Raw genomic sequence first — 16,885 nt, forward strand, 5'->3', positions numbered from 1 at the left:
GGGCCGCCAGGGATACGAGCCAGTGCCCATATGGGATCCCAGTGTGGGCTAGACGAGGACTTTAGCCGCTAAGCTTCAGTTTCGTGTAATTACTAGGATGTGTAAAAATTTAATTTAATTTTGAACATGGACCTGAATCTTATGATTTTGTTAAACTTATTTATTTATTTGAAAGGGAGAGTGAGAGAGATGAGAAATCTTCCATCTGCTGGTATACTCTCCAAATGGCTTCAACAGGTGGGAGATGAGGGAGAGGGAATATTTGGCTGATTATATATGAACATGCAGCATGGTAAAAAAAAGAAATACTTTATAACTTTCACAGTGTTCATTTCTGTCAGCAGCTGGGCAGAGTGGAGGGGGGTGCAGCACTGCCAACTGACAGAGTGGCTGCCTGAAACAACACACCCAGTGGACAGGGATGGTAAAGTCTTTACTCACTGGAGCCAGAGAGAGCACTTCCTGTGCCTATCCGTTTTCCCTATGGAATGGTGCAGTCAATGGCTAGGCGTCATTAGCATGCACATGGGGAGGCCACAACAAAAGGCTTCTGTGCCTTATGGACTGGTAATTGGATACAGATTAGAGTAGGAGAAAAAGTGTTTTTAGGATTTTTCTCTTCTTTCCTCAGTAAAGTGTGTGTGGCCATAGGTCCCATATAGAAAGCTGAGAATGAAGCGGTCTGGGCTGGGGTTGGGAATGTGTAACGAGCAGGGTCAGCCCAGCAGGCCTGAATCCTTGGCTGTCAGTCCCTCAGCGACTGTGTGCCCTCACTGCGTGCTGAATGTGACATGGGGAGGACAGGATTTCCAGTCCCTGTTTCCTAGTCCTTTGCCCTTTAGAACCTTGGCTGGTCATGACTCTTTGCCTGGTGAGGTGACCTTCATTCCTTTAAGGTCAAGGCCATTAGCAGTCTGGCTTGAATTGAAACATATACTTTTCCACTGAAAAATATTCTTCCCTCCATTGTGGATTAGTAACCCAGTTTCCCCTTGGTAACCAGATTAATCAGCCCAGCCTGTGCAGCAGCTCCCCTAACTGATGATTGAGAGACAGGAGACGTGGTCAGGAGGAGTGTTGGCTTCCGAGTCAGTAGAACTGCTGTGTCTCTGGGTGGAAGCGTTCCTGTTTTTGAAACTGAATCCTTTCCTCCTGCAGACTTAGAAATCACAGAAACAGGAAGCAAGGAGGTGCTACCCCGTGAGTTCGCTGGGGCTAATGGAGAGCAGAACCGTTTATCCTTTTCCTCCTTGCTTGCTAGACCTGTAACTCTTGTCTAAGAGAGAAATTGCCCCAAATACTGGAAATTGGTTTTTAATATACATAGTATCCTAGAGGACACTGACAGTGCCCTGCCAAGTATGATCACTTAGGTGACAGTCTGACTGAGTGTTCCCAAAGTTCCTTCCACAGTTCTGGCCAACCAGCTGTTATGTGGCAATAGGGAGATATATTTGGCCCAGGAGCAGTAACCTAGTGGCTGAAGCATGGGCACCAGTTTTAATCCCAGTGGCCCCACTTCCCATCCAGCTCCCTGCTTGTGGCCTGGGTAATCAGTGGAGGATGGCCCAAAGCCTTGGGACCCTGCACCCATGTGGGAGAATCGGAGGAGGCTCTTGGCTCCTGGCTTCAGATTAGCTCAGCTCTGGCCATTGTTGCCACTTGGGGGGTGAGCCAGTAGATGGAAGCTATTTCTCTCTGCCTCTCCTTTTCAATCTGTAAATCTGCCTTTCCAGTAAAAATCTTTAAAAAAATGAAAAGAATGCCATTCTAGCCAGTAAGTGGAGGGACAGAATAACAGCCAATTAGGAGGCAGAGATAGCAGCAGATCAAGAATCAAGAATAACAGCCAGGGGCTAACATCGCAGCATAGTGAGTAAAGTTGCTGTCTACAGTGTTGGCCTCCTGATTTGGCACTGTTCCAAGTCCTGGCTGTTGCATTTCCCATCCAGATGGCCTGGGAAAACTGAGGATGAATGCCCAAGTGTTTGGGCACCTGCCAATCATGTAGGAGGCCAAAAGAAGCTCCTGGCTTTGGCCTGGCCCAGTGCCAGCCATGTGAGCATCTAGGGAGTGAAACAGTGGATGTAGGATCTCTTCCCCTCATCTTGCCCTCTGTAACTCTCAAAATAATAAATCTTTTTAAAAAATACTTTTTTTTTTTTTTGGAAAATCAGATATACAGGGAGGAGGAGATACAGAAAGATTTTACTTCCACTGGTTCACTCCCCAAGCGGCCTCAACTGCCGAAACTGAGCTGATCCATAGCCAGGAGCCAGGAGCTTCCTCCTGCCCATCCTGCACTGCTTTCCCAGGCCACAAGCAGGGAGTTGGATGAAAAGTGGAACTGCCGGGACATGAACCATTGCCCATATGGGATCCTGGCGCATGCAAGGAGAGGACCTTAGTTACTAGACTACTGCACCAGGCCCAATAAATAAATATTTTTAAAAATTAAAATATTTTTAAAAATAGTAGCAACCATTTACTAAAAGTAAATGCTAATGAGACATTGCACATGAACTTCAGGGAACTGAAGTACTAGTAACCTGATTGGCAGGAAAGTGTGCAGAATGCTCGCTACCTCAGATCCCCTGGGCGTTTACCAGCATCTAAGTAGCCATCTTTCAAGTCACTTGGTAAATGGGCTGGAGTAGCAACACAATGAGTAATAGGCTGCTTTCAAAATCTGAAGCAGCCCCTGAAGGGTTAAGGCAGAGGGAAACAAATGGTGAAGTCTTCTTACTTTAGACTCTGGGTCTGCGAGCTGGCTCAATTCTGGGATTTTATCCTGGAACCAGGACTCTGTGGTGATTTAAGTTGCAGTTAAGTTTACTGGATCTACAGTACTTTTCACTTAAACAGATTTAAGAGTTTGATAAACTACCCATCCATTTCTTTTCTAAGAACATCATGCTCCACCCGCTGGCACCACCGGTCCCTGCCGGGCATGCTATTCAAATGCCTGACTTGGCTGCACTGTCCGTTTACAGTCCTCATGCCCACGCTGATTGGCCAGTTAAGTCCTGCTTGTTGACCCCTGCCACCTTGGATCCCATTGTCCTCACCATGTTGCAGGATTCTGAATGATGGTAACAATGTTCCCACTATCATTTCTGACCTGGGCCTCCACTCACAAACTGATTTCTCCTTGTGGTCATGGAAGGTGTGCCCATTCTGCCCTTGCAGGTAGCTGCCAGGGCCTGCCAAATCACTGTTAATGTTCCAGTTGCCTCATTAAGCTTTTTGGTGTCTCAGGGTACACCAGTGGTTCTGACATTTTCAGGTCACTTAATGCTACTTACTTTTTGTTCCATCTGTTCTTTGTTCCTGTTTTCTTCTTTCTTTTCTTTGGATTATTCCTTTTCTGTATGTACTTCTGGCCTTTACTTTGCTTTTGTCTTTCAATGATTAGTAAAATTTAGAGTATACCTGTTTTTTTTAAAGATTTATTTATTTTTATTGGAAAGGTAGATATACAGAGAGGAGAGACAAAGGGGAAGATCTTCTGTCCGATGATTCACTCCCCAAGTGGCAGACCTGAGCCAATCCGAAGCCAGGAACCAGGAGCCTTCACTGGGTCTCCCATGTAGGTGCAGGATCCCAAGGCTTTGGGCCATCCTTGACTGCTTTCCCAGGCCACAAGCAGGGAGCTGGATGACAAGCGGGGCTGCCAGGATTGGAACAGGCGCTCATATGGGATCCCAGCGTTTGCAAGGCAAGGGCTTTAGCTGCTAGGCTACTGCACCAAGCCCAATATACATCTTTAATATATCAGTGTCTAAATGAGATACTATTTAACATATCAAGACCCTTAGAACAGTAAGACAATAGTACACTTTGATCTTTCTCCTTCCTTTAAGCTGTTTTGTAATAAGCTTTTTTTTAATATTGCTTTATTTCAAAATCAGAATTACACAGACAGACTTTCCCATCTGTTGGTTCCCTCCTCAAGTGGCCGCAAGGGCTAGGGCTGGGCCAGGCTGAAAGTAGGAGCCAGGATCTTCATCCAGCTCTCTGTTGTGGGTGTAGGGGCTCAAAGATTCAGAGCATCTTCCACTGCTTTCTCTGGCACATTAACAGGAAGTTGGACTGGATGTGGAGCAGCTGGAACTCAAACCAGAACCCATGTGGGATGCTGGATGCTCCCATGTGGGAGATGGTGGTTGAACCCACTGTGCCACAATGCCTTCCCCTATTCATTTTGTGTGTATATATAAATTCCTCAGCACATTTGTTTTTCCGTTGTGGAGAATTATCTTTTAAAGAGATTAACAGGAGGACAGCATCTTAGTACAGCAAGTTATACAGCTATCTGCAACACCGTGTCCCACATTAATGCTGTTTTGAGTCCTGGCTCCAACATTTCCAATCCAGTGCTGTTAATGTGCGTGGGAAGCTGCAGAAAGTGACCTGAGTGCTTGGGCCCTACCAACCACCCAGGAGACCCGGATAGAAGTCCTACTCCTGGCTTTGGCCTAGCCAAGCCCCAGCCATCATGGCCACTTGGAGAATGAACCAGCAGATGGAAGATTCCTCTGTCTCTGTTTCTCCCTTTTGGTCCTATAATTCTACCTTTCAAATAAATAAAATAAGTAAAATCTTTATTAAGAAACAAAAGTCTGGGGCCTGGCGGCGTGGCCTAGTGGCGTGGCCTAGCGGCTAAAGTCCTCTCCTTGAACGCACCGGGATCCCATATGGGCGCCGGTTCTAATCCCGGCAGCTCCACTTCCCATTCAGCTCCTTGCTTGTGGCCTGGGAAAGCAGTCGAGGACGGCCCAAGGCTTTGGGACCCTGCACCCCCGTGGGAGACCCGGAAGAGGTTCCTGGTTCCCAGCTTCAGATCGGTGCAGTACCGGCCGTTGCGGCTCACTTGGGGAGTGAATCATCGGACGGAAGATCTTCCTGTCTGTCTCTCTTCCTCTCTGTATATCTGACTTTGTAATAAAAATAAATAAATCTTTAAAAAAAAAGAAAAGAAACAAAAGTCTGTGTTTTGGGTTTGTTTTGGTTGCCGTATTTAGCACTGTGTTCCCTTTGTATAGATCTGGGTTCCCCTCTGGTTTGATTTTCTCCCAACTTGAAGAACTCTTTCAACACTGTAGTGTCAATCTGCTGGTGATTGTGATTCTCCTGTCTTTTTAATTCTTGTTTCAGTCTATCTTTATTTTTATTTCATTTTTAAAAATACTTTTGTTAAGTGTAAATATCCACTCTGCCAGGATTTGTCTTTTGGTACCTTATTGATGTCTCCATTGTGTTGTGATTGTTTGACATGTGAGGATAAGTTAATGCCATCAGCGGCTGTTTTTTCACAGGTGGTGTGTCGTTTGTCCATGCCAGCTGCTTTCAGAGTTTCCCTTTAGGCTTGGGTTTAGTCATTTGTTTATCATGTGCCTGATTTGTTGGTTTTTCTTTTGAATGTTGTGCGTAGAACTCATGGGGCATTTTGCATAGGTGAGCTTGCAGTTTTCATCAAAATTGCAAGTTTCTTTAGCCATTATTTCCTCCAACATTTTTCTATGTCCCACAGCTGTTTTCAGAGATTTCAGTTTATATGTGTTGGAGCAGTTGATATTATTCCAAAATGCAGCTCGGGTACTTTCTATTAGCCTGTGTCAAGTTTATGATCTTTTTTCCATTGTACAATCTGTTATTAATCCAATCTTGTGTTTTTCACTTAGGACATTGTTTTTCTCATCTCTGAAAGTACCTTTTGTTTTACTCTTTAAATAAGAATTATTTGAAATACACAGATAAAGAAATGATCACCAAGTGCCACGAGGCTCAGACCTGAGCCATGTTGAAGCCAGGAGCGTGGAGCTGCATCTGGATCTCCCATGTAGGTGCTAGGGGCCTGAGTACATGAGCCGTCTCTTGCTCCTTTCCAGGTGTGTTACTAGAGAGCTGGATTGGAATTAGAACACCTAGGACTCTGAGGTGCTGGCATCTCACACGGCAGCTTAACCCCATGCATCACAATGCCAGCCCCTGATTTGCTTTTATATTTTCAGTTTTTCTTCATTGTTTTCCTGTTTTCCTCTGCCTTCTTAAGCCAATGGCATAAATTTAGATATCCTTTTTCATATATATCAGGCCAATTATTTCCTTCATTTTTGAATCTGCATTGTCAGTTGGTTTGTCTCACAGCTAGGAGTCATTTTGCATTGTTGCGTTTTCCCTTTTTGGTGTCCTTTCCTGGCCACAGGCAGTTTCCTGTGGTACGTGTACAGAAAGTTGCTCAGCCCATTTGGGTCCTTGGAGCGTTCCTTCTGGGTAGCAGCTGCCCTTCAGCCTCCCTGCAAGTATAACTGTTGGAATCTTTGTGGACCCTTTGCACTTTTGCTATTTGGAAGTTTGGGGTTGAGTTGTTTCTTCTCCTAACCTATACAGGTCTTAAAGGAGAAGTTTTACACCCTTGGTTGGGATTTTGTTTCCCAAGCTCCACAGGTTTACACACAATTACCTTTTTAACCTCAGCCACCTTCTCCAGTGTGACTCTTGCAGAGTTTTGATGGGGAGACCGGTAGGTATCTGTCTCCATAGGCCTGTGACTTCCCTCCTTGAGCTGTTGGGAGCTCTTTCATCTCCTGCTCAAGCGACTGCAAAGTCTGAGAAGTGCCTTCAGTGGGAATTCAGTTGCGTAATTGTCCCTTCTCCTGCTTTACCTATTGAGTTCTATGGCACAGCAGGTGATCTCACTCTGCCTTCCAGCCTTCTGCAGGGCTGTAGGACACCACAGATGCACCACAAAGAAAGCTGGCTGTGTGTTTTCTTTCTTCCAGCTTCCAATCTGGTGACCACCAGCATCTTGCAGGAATGTACTTGTCCCCAGTAGGATCCCTCTGCGAGAGTATTCCAACCTCAGTCCAAGCCCCACAGCATGATTTGCCACCAAGAAGAAAATGACCAGCAGTCCTGGGCTCCCTAAGGCAGCCCTTCCCACACTGTAATGTCACTTCATTTAGTTCCCTGTGCTGCCACAACCATCCAGTATCTTTATACATGATTTTGAAACTTACTTTTCTTTATTATTATCATTATTATTATTAGTCTTGCAGAAATAGAACAGGTTTCATAATCCACATTAACTGTGCCCTGCTCAGAGTAAAAGATTAGGATGATTTTAAATCCTGCCTTTGATCTGTTGTAACATTGTTGTTCAGTGTTTTCCTTCCTTGAACCTGGAGTTCATGACTCTGCCACCAGCCTGTCTAGAATGGGAAACTGTACTGGAGCCGTTAGCCTTGACATGGCTAGGTGTCCTCCAACCTCAGACTGATCTCTGCCCAATTTGCAATCCAGACTGCTACCTTTGTTTTCACAGGACCAGGATTAAAACCTGCAGAAGAACGAACTATTGAATACCTGGAAGAAGTTGCAATTACTTTTGCCAAAGGACTAGCTGACAAGAAGATCTCTCCAAAGAGAGACAAGGGATTGGTGGAAAGTGAGTGTCACTATTGCGGAACAAGGCAAAGCTGCTTTCCTGGGAGTTTCATTTTGTTTGCTGTAGAGTGGAAATGAGAAAGAGGTAGATGCATGGTGTACTTAAAACCTAAAGCCCATCCTGAATGATAGAATACCTCTATGCTAAAATCAAGTTCTCAACCTTATACTGGCCAAATAAAATTTTTCTTTTGAAACTTTTTAAATACTAATACAAAAATAGAAACTGTGATAAGCACCCATCTACCCAAGGTCCAGAATTTGCATTTATCAGGTAATTTAAGCATATATGAAGAAATACTTAGGTTGAAATTTAGCTAGAATTACTCCATTCGCATGCAGTTTACAGGAATACTAGGCTGTTGCCAGGAAGTGTCTGAAAGCATTTTGCCTTACAGAATTGACATCGTACGCCATGACCATTCCATTTGTCAGGCAACAGATTTACAAAAAAGTGGAAGAGCAAGTGCAAAAGCAGACCAAAGGCCTTTATCCTGCACCTCTGAAAATCATTGATGTGAGTCTTACCCTGTGCCCCTGCTTTTCCTGCTTCCCTCCCTTTATAAAGAGCAGTGCTGTTTAGTGCCACTCAAGAACCTGTGTGTCAGTACCGTAGTTCTTGTTACTGCTACTAAAATACTTTGCAAAAATAGGTAACAGTGAAAGGGACTCATAGAAAGTGATAATTGAGGAAATTTTAGTGCTAGACATGCTTACTTGTTGATGCATCTAGAATCACCAGTGAGAAATCGGGAAAGGAACCTGAATCATACCCACATAATAGGCACAGTACAATATTGGGCACTGATGGAGGAGTATTTTGAACCAATATTGATTATTGTGTTCTGTCCTTAATCCAACCATTGTCAGTACCTAAATTCTCAAGAACTCCCTTGGTGCTGTAATTAGTAAAAAAGATGTACTGATATAAAGAATTTGTGAAAATATTGAGGAGAACAGTTAAAATGGTCACAAGGTGAAGAAACCTTAGTGGTAGACTTCCAAATACTGAACTCAGAATGGGAGGTCCAGGATTAAGAGAACATGTAATCAAGACTTGAGACTGGGGAATTGGTTAGTCAATAAATACTAGTGTATTCTGAGCAGAAGACTTCAGGGTACATGAACTGTGAGACATGACCTGGCCCTGCATGCACCTCACAGTGGGGCTGGGGAGGTTCGATAATTCCAGTACACAGTCTCAACAGAGGGACTCACCAAGTGCCCAGGGGAGGAGGCACTCATGCTCCAAAGAGGTCAGGCAGAGCCTCAGGAAAGCTAGTCTGAGCCGCCCGCCACCCAGAAAAAAAAAAAAAAATGGATGGAGGAGAGTAGGCGAAGAAAAGTAGTAGTACAGTGGGTGGGGAGGAAAGCATACTAGAGAAGTGGGGCAGCACATGAAAGCTGAGATTGTATCTGTGCTCGGAGAAGGGCAGGGAAACCATAGGAGTGACATGAGCTTTCTCCTTCCTTCTGTTTCCATTTTGGGCTTAAAGTGTTGCCTTGGAGATAGAGAATTAAACCAGTGTTAAGCAGCCATCCAGTCCCTCCCTTGGTAAATCCAGATCTTGACTTGTTCTGTGAAGACTAACAGCATTGGCAGTTTTATTCGGCATCATTGTTCATCTCACCGTCTGTGCTGACATTGAATAGTGCTTTGTGTTTTTTAGGTGGTCAAGTCTGGACTTGAGCAGGGAAGTGATGCTGGTTACCTTGCTGAATCTCAGGTAGTTATTTCCTCCGAATTTTTTATTACAAGTTATAGGAAAATCAAAGATCCAGTGCTCTGTCTAAAGCCAAATAAAAAATATCAGTGGCCTAAAAGTTTGTTTTTCTTCCAGTGGCTACTGTTTCTTAGGATTGCTGTAACTGAACAGCAGATAGATAATGAAACTGGTCATCTGCAGATGTTTGAACTTGCTCTCTCAAGATGACTTACTTGAGAGGCATAGTTGTGGAGAAAGGAAAAAACAGAGAGATCCTCCATCTGCTGGTTTGCTGATGGTTCAAGCCCCAAATGGCCACAATGGGTTGGGCTGGGCCAAACCAAAGCCAGGATCCTGAAATCCATCCCAGTCTCCCACGTGTGGCAGGGTCCCAGCCCTAAGCACTTGAGCCGTCTTCTAATACTTTCTCAGGCATATTAACCAAGAGCTGGATCAGAAGTAGAGCAACTGGGCCTCAAACCTGTAGTCAAATGGAATGCAGGTGTTACAAATGGTAGCTTAACTCACCACACTACAACATCCCCAAACTTGCTGTCTGTAATGAGGCTATAATTGAAAAGATTGGAAACAGTTGTAATTTTTTTCAATGTAAATCACTTGGATGTTTTAGTTTTGTACTTAGACTGATTTTGCTATGAAGTGCAACAGGTTGGAAGGATTTGTTTATTTATTTGAATATGGAGGAAAATGTGAGGCCCAGTGTCTCTGGTGAATTATGAAGCAAATGAAACAATCTTGTATCTGGTAGAAGACAAGGATAAGAAGGATCTGTGGACCTGTCTCACTCCCTTCTTCTGCTGTTATTGAGGTTGATGCTACTACAGATTTTCTTTCTTTTTTTTTTTTTTTTTAAGATTTGTGTATTTTTATTGGAAAACTCATATATAGAGAGGAGGGGAGACGGAGAGGAAGATCTTCCATCCATTGATTCACTCCCCAAGTGGCTGCAACAGCCGGAGCTGAGCCGATCCAAAGCCAGGAGCCAGGAGCCTTCACTGAGTCACTCACATGGGTGCAGGGTCCCAAGGCTTTGAGCCATACTCCACTGATTACCCAGGCCACAGGCAGGAAGCTGGATGAGAAGCAGGGTCGCCAGGATTAGAACCATTGCCTACATGGGATCCCAATGCATGCAAGGCAAGGATCCCAGCTGCCAGGCCCCTACAAATTTTCTTTTTAGATTTGTGTATTTATTTGATTAACTTGGGGTGGGGAGATCTTCCAGTTCACTGGTTCACTCCCCAAATGGCCACAGTGGCCAGAACTGAGCTGGTCTGAAGCCAGGAGCTAGGAGCTTCTTCTCAGTCTGTTATGCAGGTGCAGGGTCCTGGGGACTTGCAGAATTTTCCAATGCTTTCCAAGGCATAAGCAAGGAGCTAAATGGAAAGTGGAGCATCCAAGACTGCACCTAGCATCCACATGTGACGCCAGTATTGTAGCCTTAACCTGCACCACAGCACAGCCCTGGTACTACAGATTTAAGTGGTTTGGGTTCTTTTAAAGTTTTCACTGATCATGAGAAAATTTGGTAATAGGAGGCCAGTGCCATGATGTAGTAGGCTAAGCTTCCCCCTGCAGTGCCAGCATCCCATATGGGCAACAGTTTGAGTCTGACTGCTCCACTTTCAACCTAGCTTCCTGCTTCTGGCCTGGGAAAGAAGCAGAAGATGTCCCAAGTATCTGGACCCTGGCATCCACATAGGGGACCTGGAAGAGGCTGCTGACTCCTGGCTTTGGCCTGGCCCTGCTCCAGCCCCAGCCAAAGAGGGGAAACCGGCTGCAGGAAGCTGCCTCATCCAGGCCACGGAGTTCTACCTTGTTACATTCTCTTTTCTTTTCAGAAATTTGGAGAACTTGCAATGACCAAAGAATCAAAGGCCTTGATAGGACTTTATCATGGTCAGGTGCTATGCAAGAAGAATAAATTTGGAACTCCACAGAAGGAAGTTAAGTAAGTTAAACTACCTAAAAAGTACAGTGTGTTTCTGTGTAAAGCTTGTAGATGCTGATTCCTAGAACTAGATTCACATGTTGATGCAGTCAGGCCCTGACCTTCCAAGCACTTAGTCCTGCTGCTCTAGACCTGGCGTCTTCCATCTGGGCTAACTGCAGGTCCTTCCCTCCACACTTGAAAGAATCCAAAGCGGGGGGCATGAAGATGTACAGGAGAGCAGGATCTTCGGGGAGCAAAACAAAAGTGCAAGCTCAAAAACCAAGTCATGCACAAACAGGCAGAAACGCAAAACAGCTCCACAGAAAATTCCCTCTCCCAGGACAAACTTCTGATCATGAGAAAGCCCAGTCAGTGAGTTTAGACCTTTGCTTCATTCCCTTCAGAGGCCGAGGCTGGAGCATCTGGGGTGGAGCCCGGTTGAATGCTCAAAGAGGCAGAGTTAGGAGCACTGCTCAGACACCACTCATTTCTGATCCCTTCTTTTGGCTGGAGCTTTCAGGCCTGAACTCATGCTGATATCAGCTCCTCCCCTAGCTGCCTGCATTCCTACAGCTCTACCAAGAACTTCTTGGGCTTTTAGAGCTCTGAGTCTATCCCGCTAATAAGTCCTTCAGAGGGTTTCTTGCCTCACAAAAGTGGTTCCTGGGTGTCTGGTTGCTCTGCCTTCCCGTTTCCCACCCCGGATGCACAGCCTCTGCAGTGTGTAGTGATCTCTCCCTGGGACCGGAGATGCCATCTCGGACGCTTACAACATAAAGCCTCACTGTGATTGGAAAAGGCATTTTTTGTTGTTGTTGTTTTTCCTAAGGTTTATTTATTTTTATTTGAAAGGCAGATTTTTAGAGAGAAAAGAGAAGAGACAGAGATATCTTAAATCTTGGTTCACTCCCCAAATGGCAGCAACAGCAGAGCTGAACCTGTTAAGCCAAGAGCCTGGAGCTTTCTCCAGGTCTCCCACATGAGTGCAGGGACCCAAGGTTCTGGATCATCTTCCATTGCTTTCCCAGGCACATTAGCAGGGAGCTGGATTAAAAGTGGAGCAGCTGCCACATAGGGGATCTTGGGCTGACATCAGGTGCCATCTCCCTATCCCTGAGTATTGATGGAGTTAGGCTACTGGGTGCAGCCCTCTCCCCTTCTCTCCTCACTTTCCCCAGATAGAGGAATTAAAAAGGGAATTGGAAATAGTTGTCCCATCCACTCTGCTCCATTCCTCGACCCTCCCCACCCTAATCGGTGGTCCACATGGGCATGCATCCTTCTTAACTATGTAAACATCACCAAGAATAAAATTAATTTATTATTAAAAGAAAAAGTTGTTTTTTTTTTTTTTTTTAAAGTGGAGCAACCAGATCTCAAAATGATGCCAGGACTGCAGGCGGAGCTTAAGCTTCTGTGCTGTGACACCTGCCCCAGGCTTGTCCTCCTTTTCAACTACACCCTGAGCATTGCAGCCTGCTTGCCACTTCCATGTCCGATCTCCTCAGAAGCCTTTCTCAGCATCCACAGCCCAACAGCCCTGCCATGTCTGAGGTTTAGTGATACCCCAGGCTCACCACCAATCACTGTGACTCTCAGTGTGGGGAATTTGATATGTGACAGTGTCTGGGTATGTTTTTGGCTTTCACAAGTAGGGAGAGAGGACTACTATTGGTCAGAGGCACCAAAGAGCCTGCAGTGCATGGGGATACTCCCAGTGCCATTCCAGGCCAGAGTGTCAATAGTGCTGAGGCCGAGAGCCCTTGCTGGCTGAGTTACTGTGAGGGGGTTGAAAAAAACAACTGATAGAAGCTTCTCCATCTTTTCACCTTTAGTGAGGTCACCACCAAAAAGACAGTGACAGCTCTGATTCTAGACCAGAGGGCTGGTTTCCACATAGAGTCTGCAAACAGCCCTGCTGGTTCTGCAGCCCCCTTAGTGATTAGTGTCAGACTAACTCCACTGTGAATCTTGCACCTAACCATGACAGTGCCTTGGAGTCTGTGAGTAGGGGCAGTTATTTAAGTGTTGCCACTTAAATCTGCTTCATTTCACCCATTCTACAAAACCCCAATACATTAAGAAAAAAAAAAAACACTTCTTCCCCATGCACTGCCTAAATGGAAGCTAGTGAATGCTGCTAACTAATAATTAGTTAAGCATGTAAGAGGGGGACTTTATGGTGACAGGAAATAAAAAAATCTGAAACCTGCAAAAATCACAAAACTATAAACATACCAGCACCTATCCCTGCACCTATACGTCTAACCCAGCCTTCCATGGACAGACAGCATGCTTTCAATTAAAGAAATTTCACATCACAACAGAATGTACAGAAGAGTACAGAACAAAGAAAATCAAAACACATATGAAAATCCTCCCACCACCCAAACAACCACAATAGAGAAGAAAATAGTGACAGAACACTCCCCAATTTTAATTAAATATTCATAAAAAGCATTTTCATATGAGGGAGGAAAATAGCCTGAGTCAAACATTTGATAAGTCAAAATTATGACTGGAGAAACAGGATCAAATCTAATGATTGATCTAAATTAGGAAAGAAAGAAAAAGGCAGCAGCATCTTAGAAAGAAAGGCTAAATATGAAATTCCCAAAGCAAGACTGATTGAACCAGAAGTGGAAGGGAGGATGGTCGCTTCCCACTTCCTGTTTGTCAGGTGCACCCCTGCTTAGGCTTTTCTTCTGAGCTCAGTTCACCTCACTTTGGATAATTTGAATTCCTTGCCTGTTATCTTTATAACTTTTCACTCAACTAACCAGTTTCCTAAATTCCAATAAAGGAAGAATAGCAGTTACCTTAAAAGTTACAAAACTACAGATTGGTATGCAAAGAAGGTCCCTTGTTAAACATTTTTCATACTGCAGCATTTCTGTGTAGTCAGTTCTCAAATGTAGCTGTTACTCTGCAGTTGACTTATAAATAATATCAAAGCCCCACAGATAATAACTTGCTGGGAAGGCACACCAGTCGGTAATTACATTACAGGGGTGCTGGTGATGTTTATTCAAGGAAGTTAGACATGGCAGGGGTGCTGAGCCTGGGGTGTATACTTCCCAGACTGAAATTGAAGCCTCCCCCTGCTTCTGACCCGGTTCCTGCCAACATGCCCAGGCTCTCAGACTGCAGCATAAACTGGATGGTCTCATTCACTGATCTCTAGGCAAGAATGAGAATTAGTATAATTGAGTCTTTATTGCTAGATGAGTTCTTTTAGCTCTCCTGGGCTTTTTTTAAATTTCTGAAAAACCCATCATTTTTTTTTTAAGATTTATTTATTTTTATTAGAAAGTCAGATATACAGAGAGAAGGATAGAAGAGAGGAAGATCTTTCGTTCAATGATTCACTCCCCAAGTGGCTGCAGTGGCTGGAGCTGAGCCAGTCTGAAGCCAGGAACCAGGAACTTCTTCCAGGTCTCCCATGTGGGTGCAGGGTCCCAAGGCTTTGGGCCGTTCTCAGCTGCTTTTCCAGGCCACAGACAGGGAGCTGGATGGGAAGTGAGGCTGCCAGGATTAGAACTGGCACCCATATGGGATCCTGGTGTATTCAAGACAAGGACTTTAGCTGCTAGGGTATCGTGCCAGGCACAAACTCATTCTTTATTAAAGCTGTATTATAGATAAAAATTATGTATAAAACTGTCTTTTTGTACCTGCTGTGGTTGGCTGATGGGATGCTAGTGGGAGCCATACTTCTGTTTACTGCAGTGAGTCAGTCATTTACCGAAACTTTTCTTCCTTCCTTCCAGGCAACTCGCCATTCTCGGGGCAGGGCTGATGGGAGCCGGCATTGCCCAGGTCTCCGTGGACAAGGGCCTGAACACCATCCTGAAAGATGCATCAGTGGCTGGCCTCGGCCGAGGACAGCAACAAGTGTTCAAAGGGTGAGTCTGCTCTAGTTTGGCCTGGAGTTAAGAGTGCTGTGTGGGTTTTGGTTGTCCAATTTGGTCTTGGATTTTATCATCACAAATTCCCTTTTCTTAAACTCACTGGATACTTCAGAGTTCAACCTAATTTCCTTTGATTTTTAGAAAAGCTACAACAGCCAGAACTGAGCCAATGCAAAGCTAAGAGCCAGAAACTTCTTTCAGTTCTCCCACATGGGTGCAGGGGCCTGAGGACTTGAGCCATTAGCCACTGCTTTCCCAGACTTTAAGCAGGGAGCTGGATCCTGAAAGTGGAGCCGTGGAGCAGCCAGGAATGAACCAGCATTCATATGGAATGCCAGCACTACAGGTGGAAGCTTAGGCCGCTATGCCATGGCTAGCCTAACTTCCTTTTGTTTTCTAGACTGTTAACCTAATTGGAGTCTGTAGTTCTGTAGTCTCTGAGTACAGAAGGGAAAACTATCATATAGTTTCTACATATTTTACAGTGTGATATCAGACTAGAAATTCTGAGATGGTGGATTTTAGAGGCATTGCCATAAGCAGTCATTGTCATAGATTACTGAAACAGCAGCCGCCGCGTGTGAGGTGCACAGAGGTTATGTTAGGGCATGAAGGCAGAGGTAACAGCTGAGGGAAAAGGTGGGACCAGGATCCCAGCCCTTGAGCCTTGTCTTCCACACTGAAGTGGTTGACTGGTTAGTCCACACATCCCAGTGTCCATCTTGTGGAATAATGAAGAGTGTTATTTGCCCTCCTTGCTGCTTAATCCCTCACCTACACGCTCACTCAGCCTCGTTTGCAAGCAGGAAGAAGGGAGTGGTTTTGGCACAGTGAGGGGTGGCTTCAGCGGTGTTCAGCTCCAGTGTAATGTGCAAGCTAGGTGTACATCCAGCTGCGTGTGACCTTAAATTAATTAATTCATTCTTTCTTTCTTTCCTTCTTTCTTTCTCTCCTTCTTTCTTTCTTTTTCTTTCTTTTTCTTTCTTTTTCTGCCTTCCTTCCTTCCTTCCTGCTTTAGATTTATTTATTTTGCTATTGGAAAGGCAGATGTACAGAGAGGAGAGACAGAGAGGAAGATCTTCCATCCGATGGTTCACTCCCCAAGTGGCTGCAAAGGCTGGAGCTGAGCCAGTCCGATGCCAGGAGCCAGGAACTTCCTCCATGCCTCCCACGCGAGTGCAGGGTCCCAAGGCTTTGAGCTGTCCTCAACTGCTTTGCCAGGCCACAAGCAGGGAGCTGGATGGGAAGTGGAGCTGCCAGGATTAGAAACAGCACCCATATGGGATCCCAGTGCGTTAGAGGCAAGGACTTTAACAGCTATGCTATCACACCGGGCCCAACCTCTTCCTGTTTCTTAAGAGGTCATGTAGCTCAAGCATCACATTATGCTTGTGTGCCAGAGGCTCGTGCACTGCCACCTTGACAACCACAAGGACCTGGTAGCTTTAGTTTTGTTAGCAGATTAATGTGAATTTCTGAGGGGTCACAGTAAGAGATTCTGCCTCCCAGAATAGCCCAAGCTTCCCAGCAGCGTTGCCCTGAGCCAGCATGCAGGTGTTGTAAAGCAGCTCTTCAGGGATAAGCCACTGCTCAGAGTAGCGCTCTCCCTTGATCTGTTTAGGAGACAGCAGTGCTGCTTTTGCTTTTTGTCTTAGAGTTATCAGATTCTGGGGCTAGCATTGTGATGCTGTGTGTTAAGCTGCCACTTGCAGTGCTGACATTCCATATGAATACCAGCCCAAGTCCCTGCCTCTCTGCTTCTGATCCAGTTCCCTGCTCATGGGCTTGGGAAAGCAGCAAAAGATGGCCAGAGTACTTGAGTCCCTGTCATACCCTGGGGAGACCCAGACTCCTGGCTGAGCCCC

At 45.2% G+C, this 16,885-nt stretch overlaps 1 protein-coding gene across 1 annotated transcript in view; it reads left to right on the forward strand.

Annotated features, from left to right (window-relative positions):
- Positions 1 to 16,885, forward strand: part of HADHA (hydroxyacyl-CoA dehydrogenase trifunctional multienzyme complex subunit alpha) — a 48,352-nt gene that overhangs the window by 19,379 nt on the left and 12,088 nt on the right. Inside the window, exons 8-12 of the mRNA XM_004582650.4 lie at positions 7,328 to 7,450; positions 7,848 to 7,966; positions 9,120 to 9,176; positions 11,018 to 11,127; positions 14,880 to 15,014. Of these exons, the coding sequence (XP_004582707.2) occupies positions 7,328 to 7,450; positions 7,848 to 7,966; positions 9,120 to 9,176; positions 11,018 to 11,127; positions 14,880 to 15,014 (544 nt within the window). The remainder of the gene's footprint in view (positions 1 to 7,327; positions 7,451 to 7,847; positions 7,967 to 9,119; positions 9,177 to 11,017; positions 11,128 to 14,879; positions 15,015 to 16,885) is intronic.

The sequence above is a fragment of the Ochotona princeps genome, chromosome 8, assembly GCF_030435755.1.
Source record: "Ochotona princeps isolate mOchPri1 chromosome 8, mOchPri1.hap1, whole genome shotgun sequence".
In the NCBI taxonomy this organism is placed as follows: Eukaryota; Metazoa; Chordata; class Mammalia; order Lagomorpha; family Ochotonidae; genus Ochotona; species Ochotona princeps.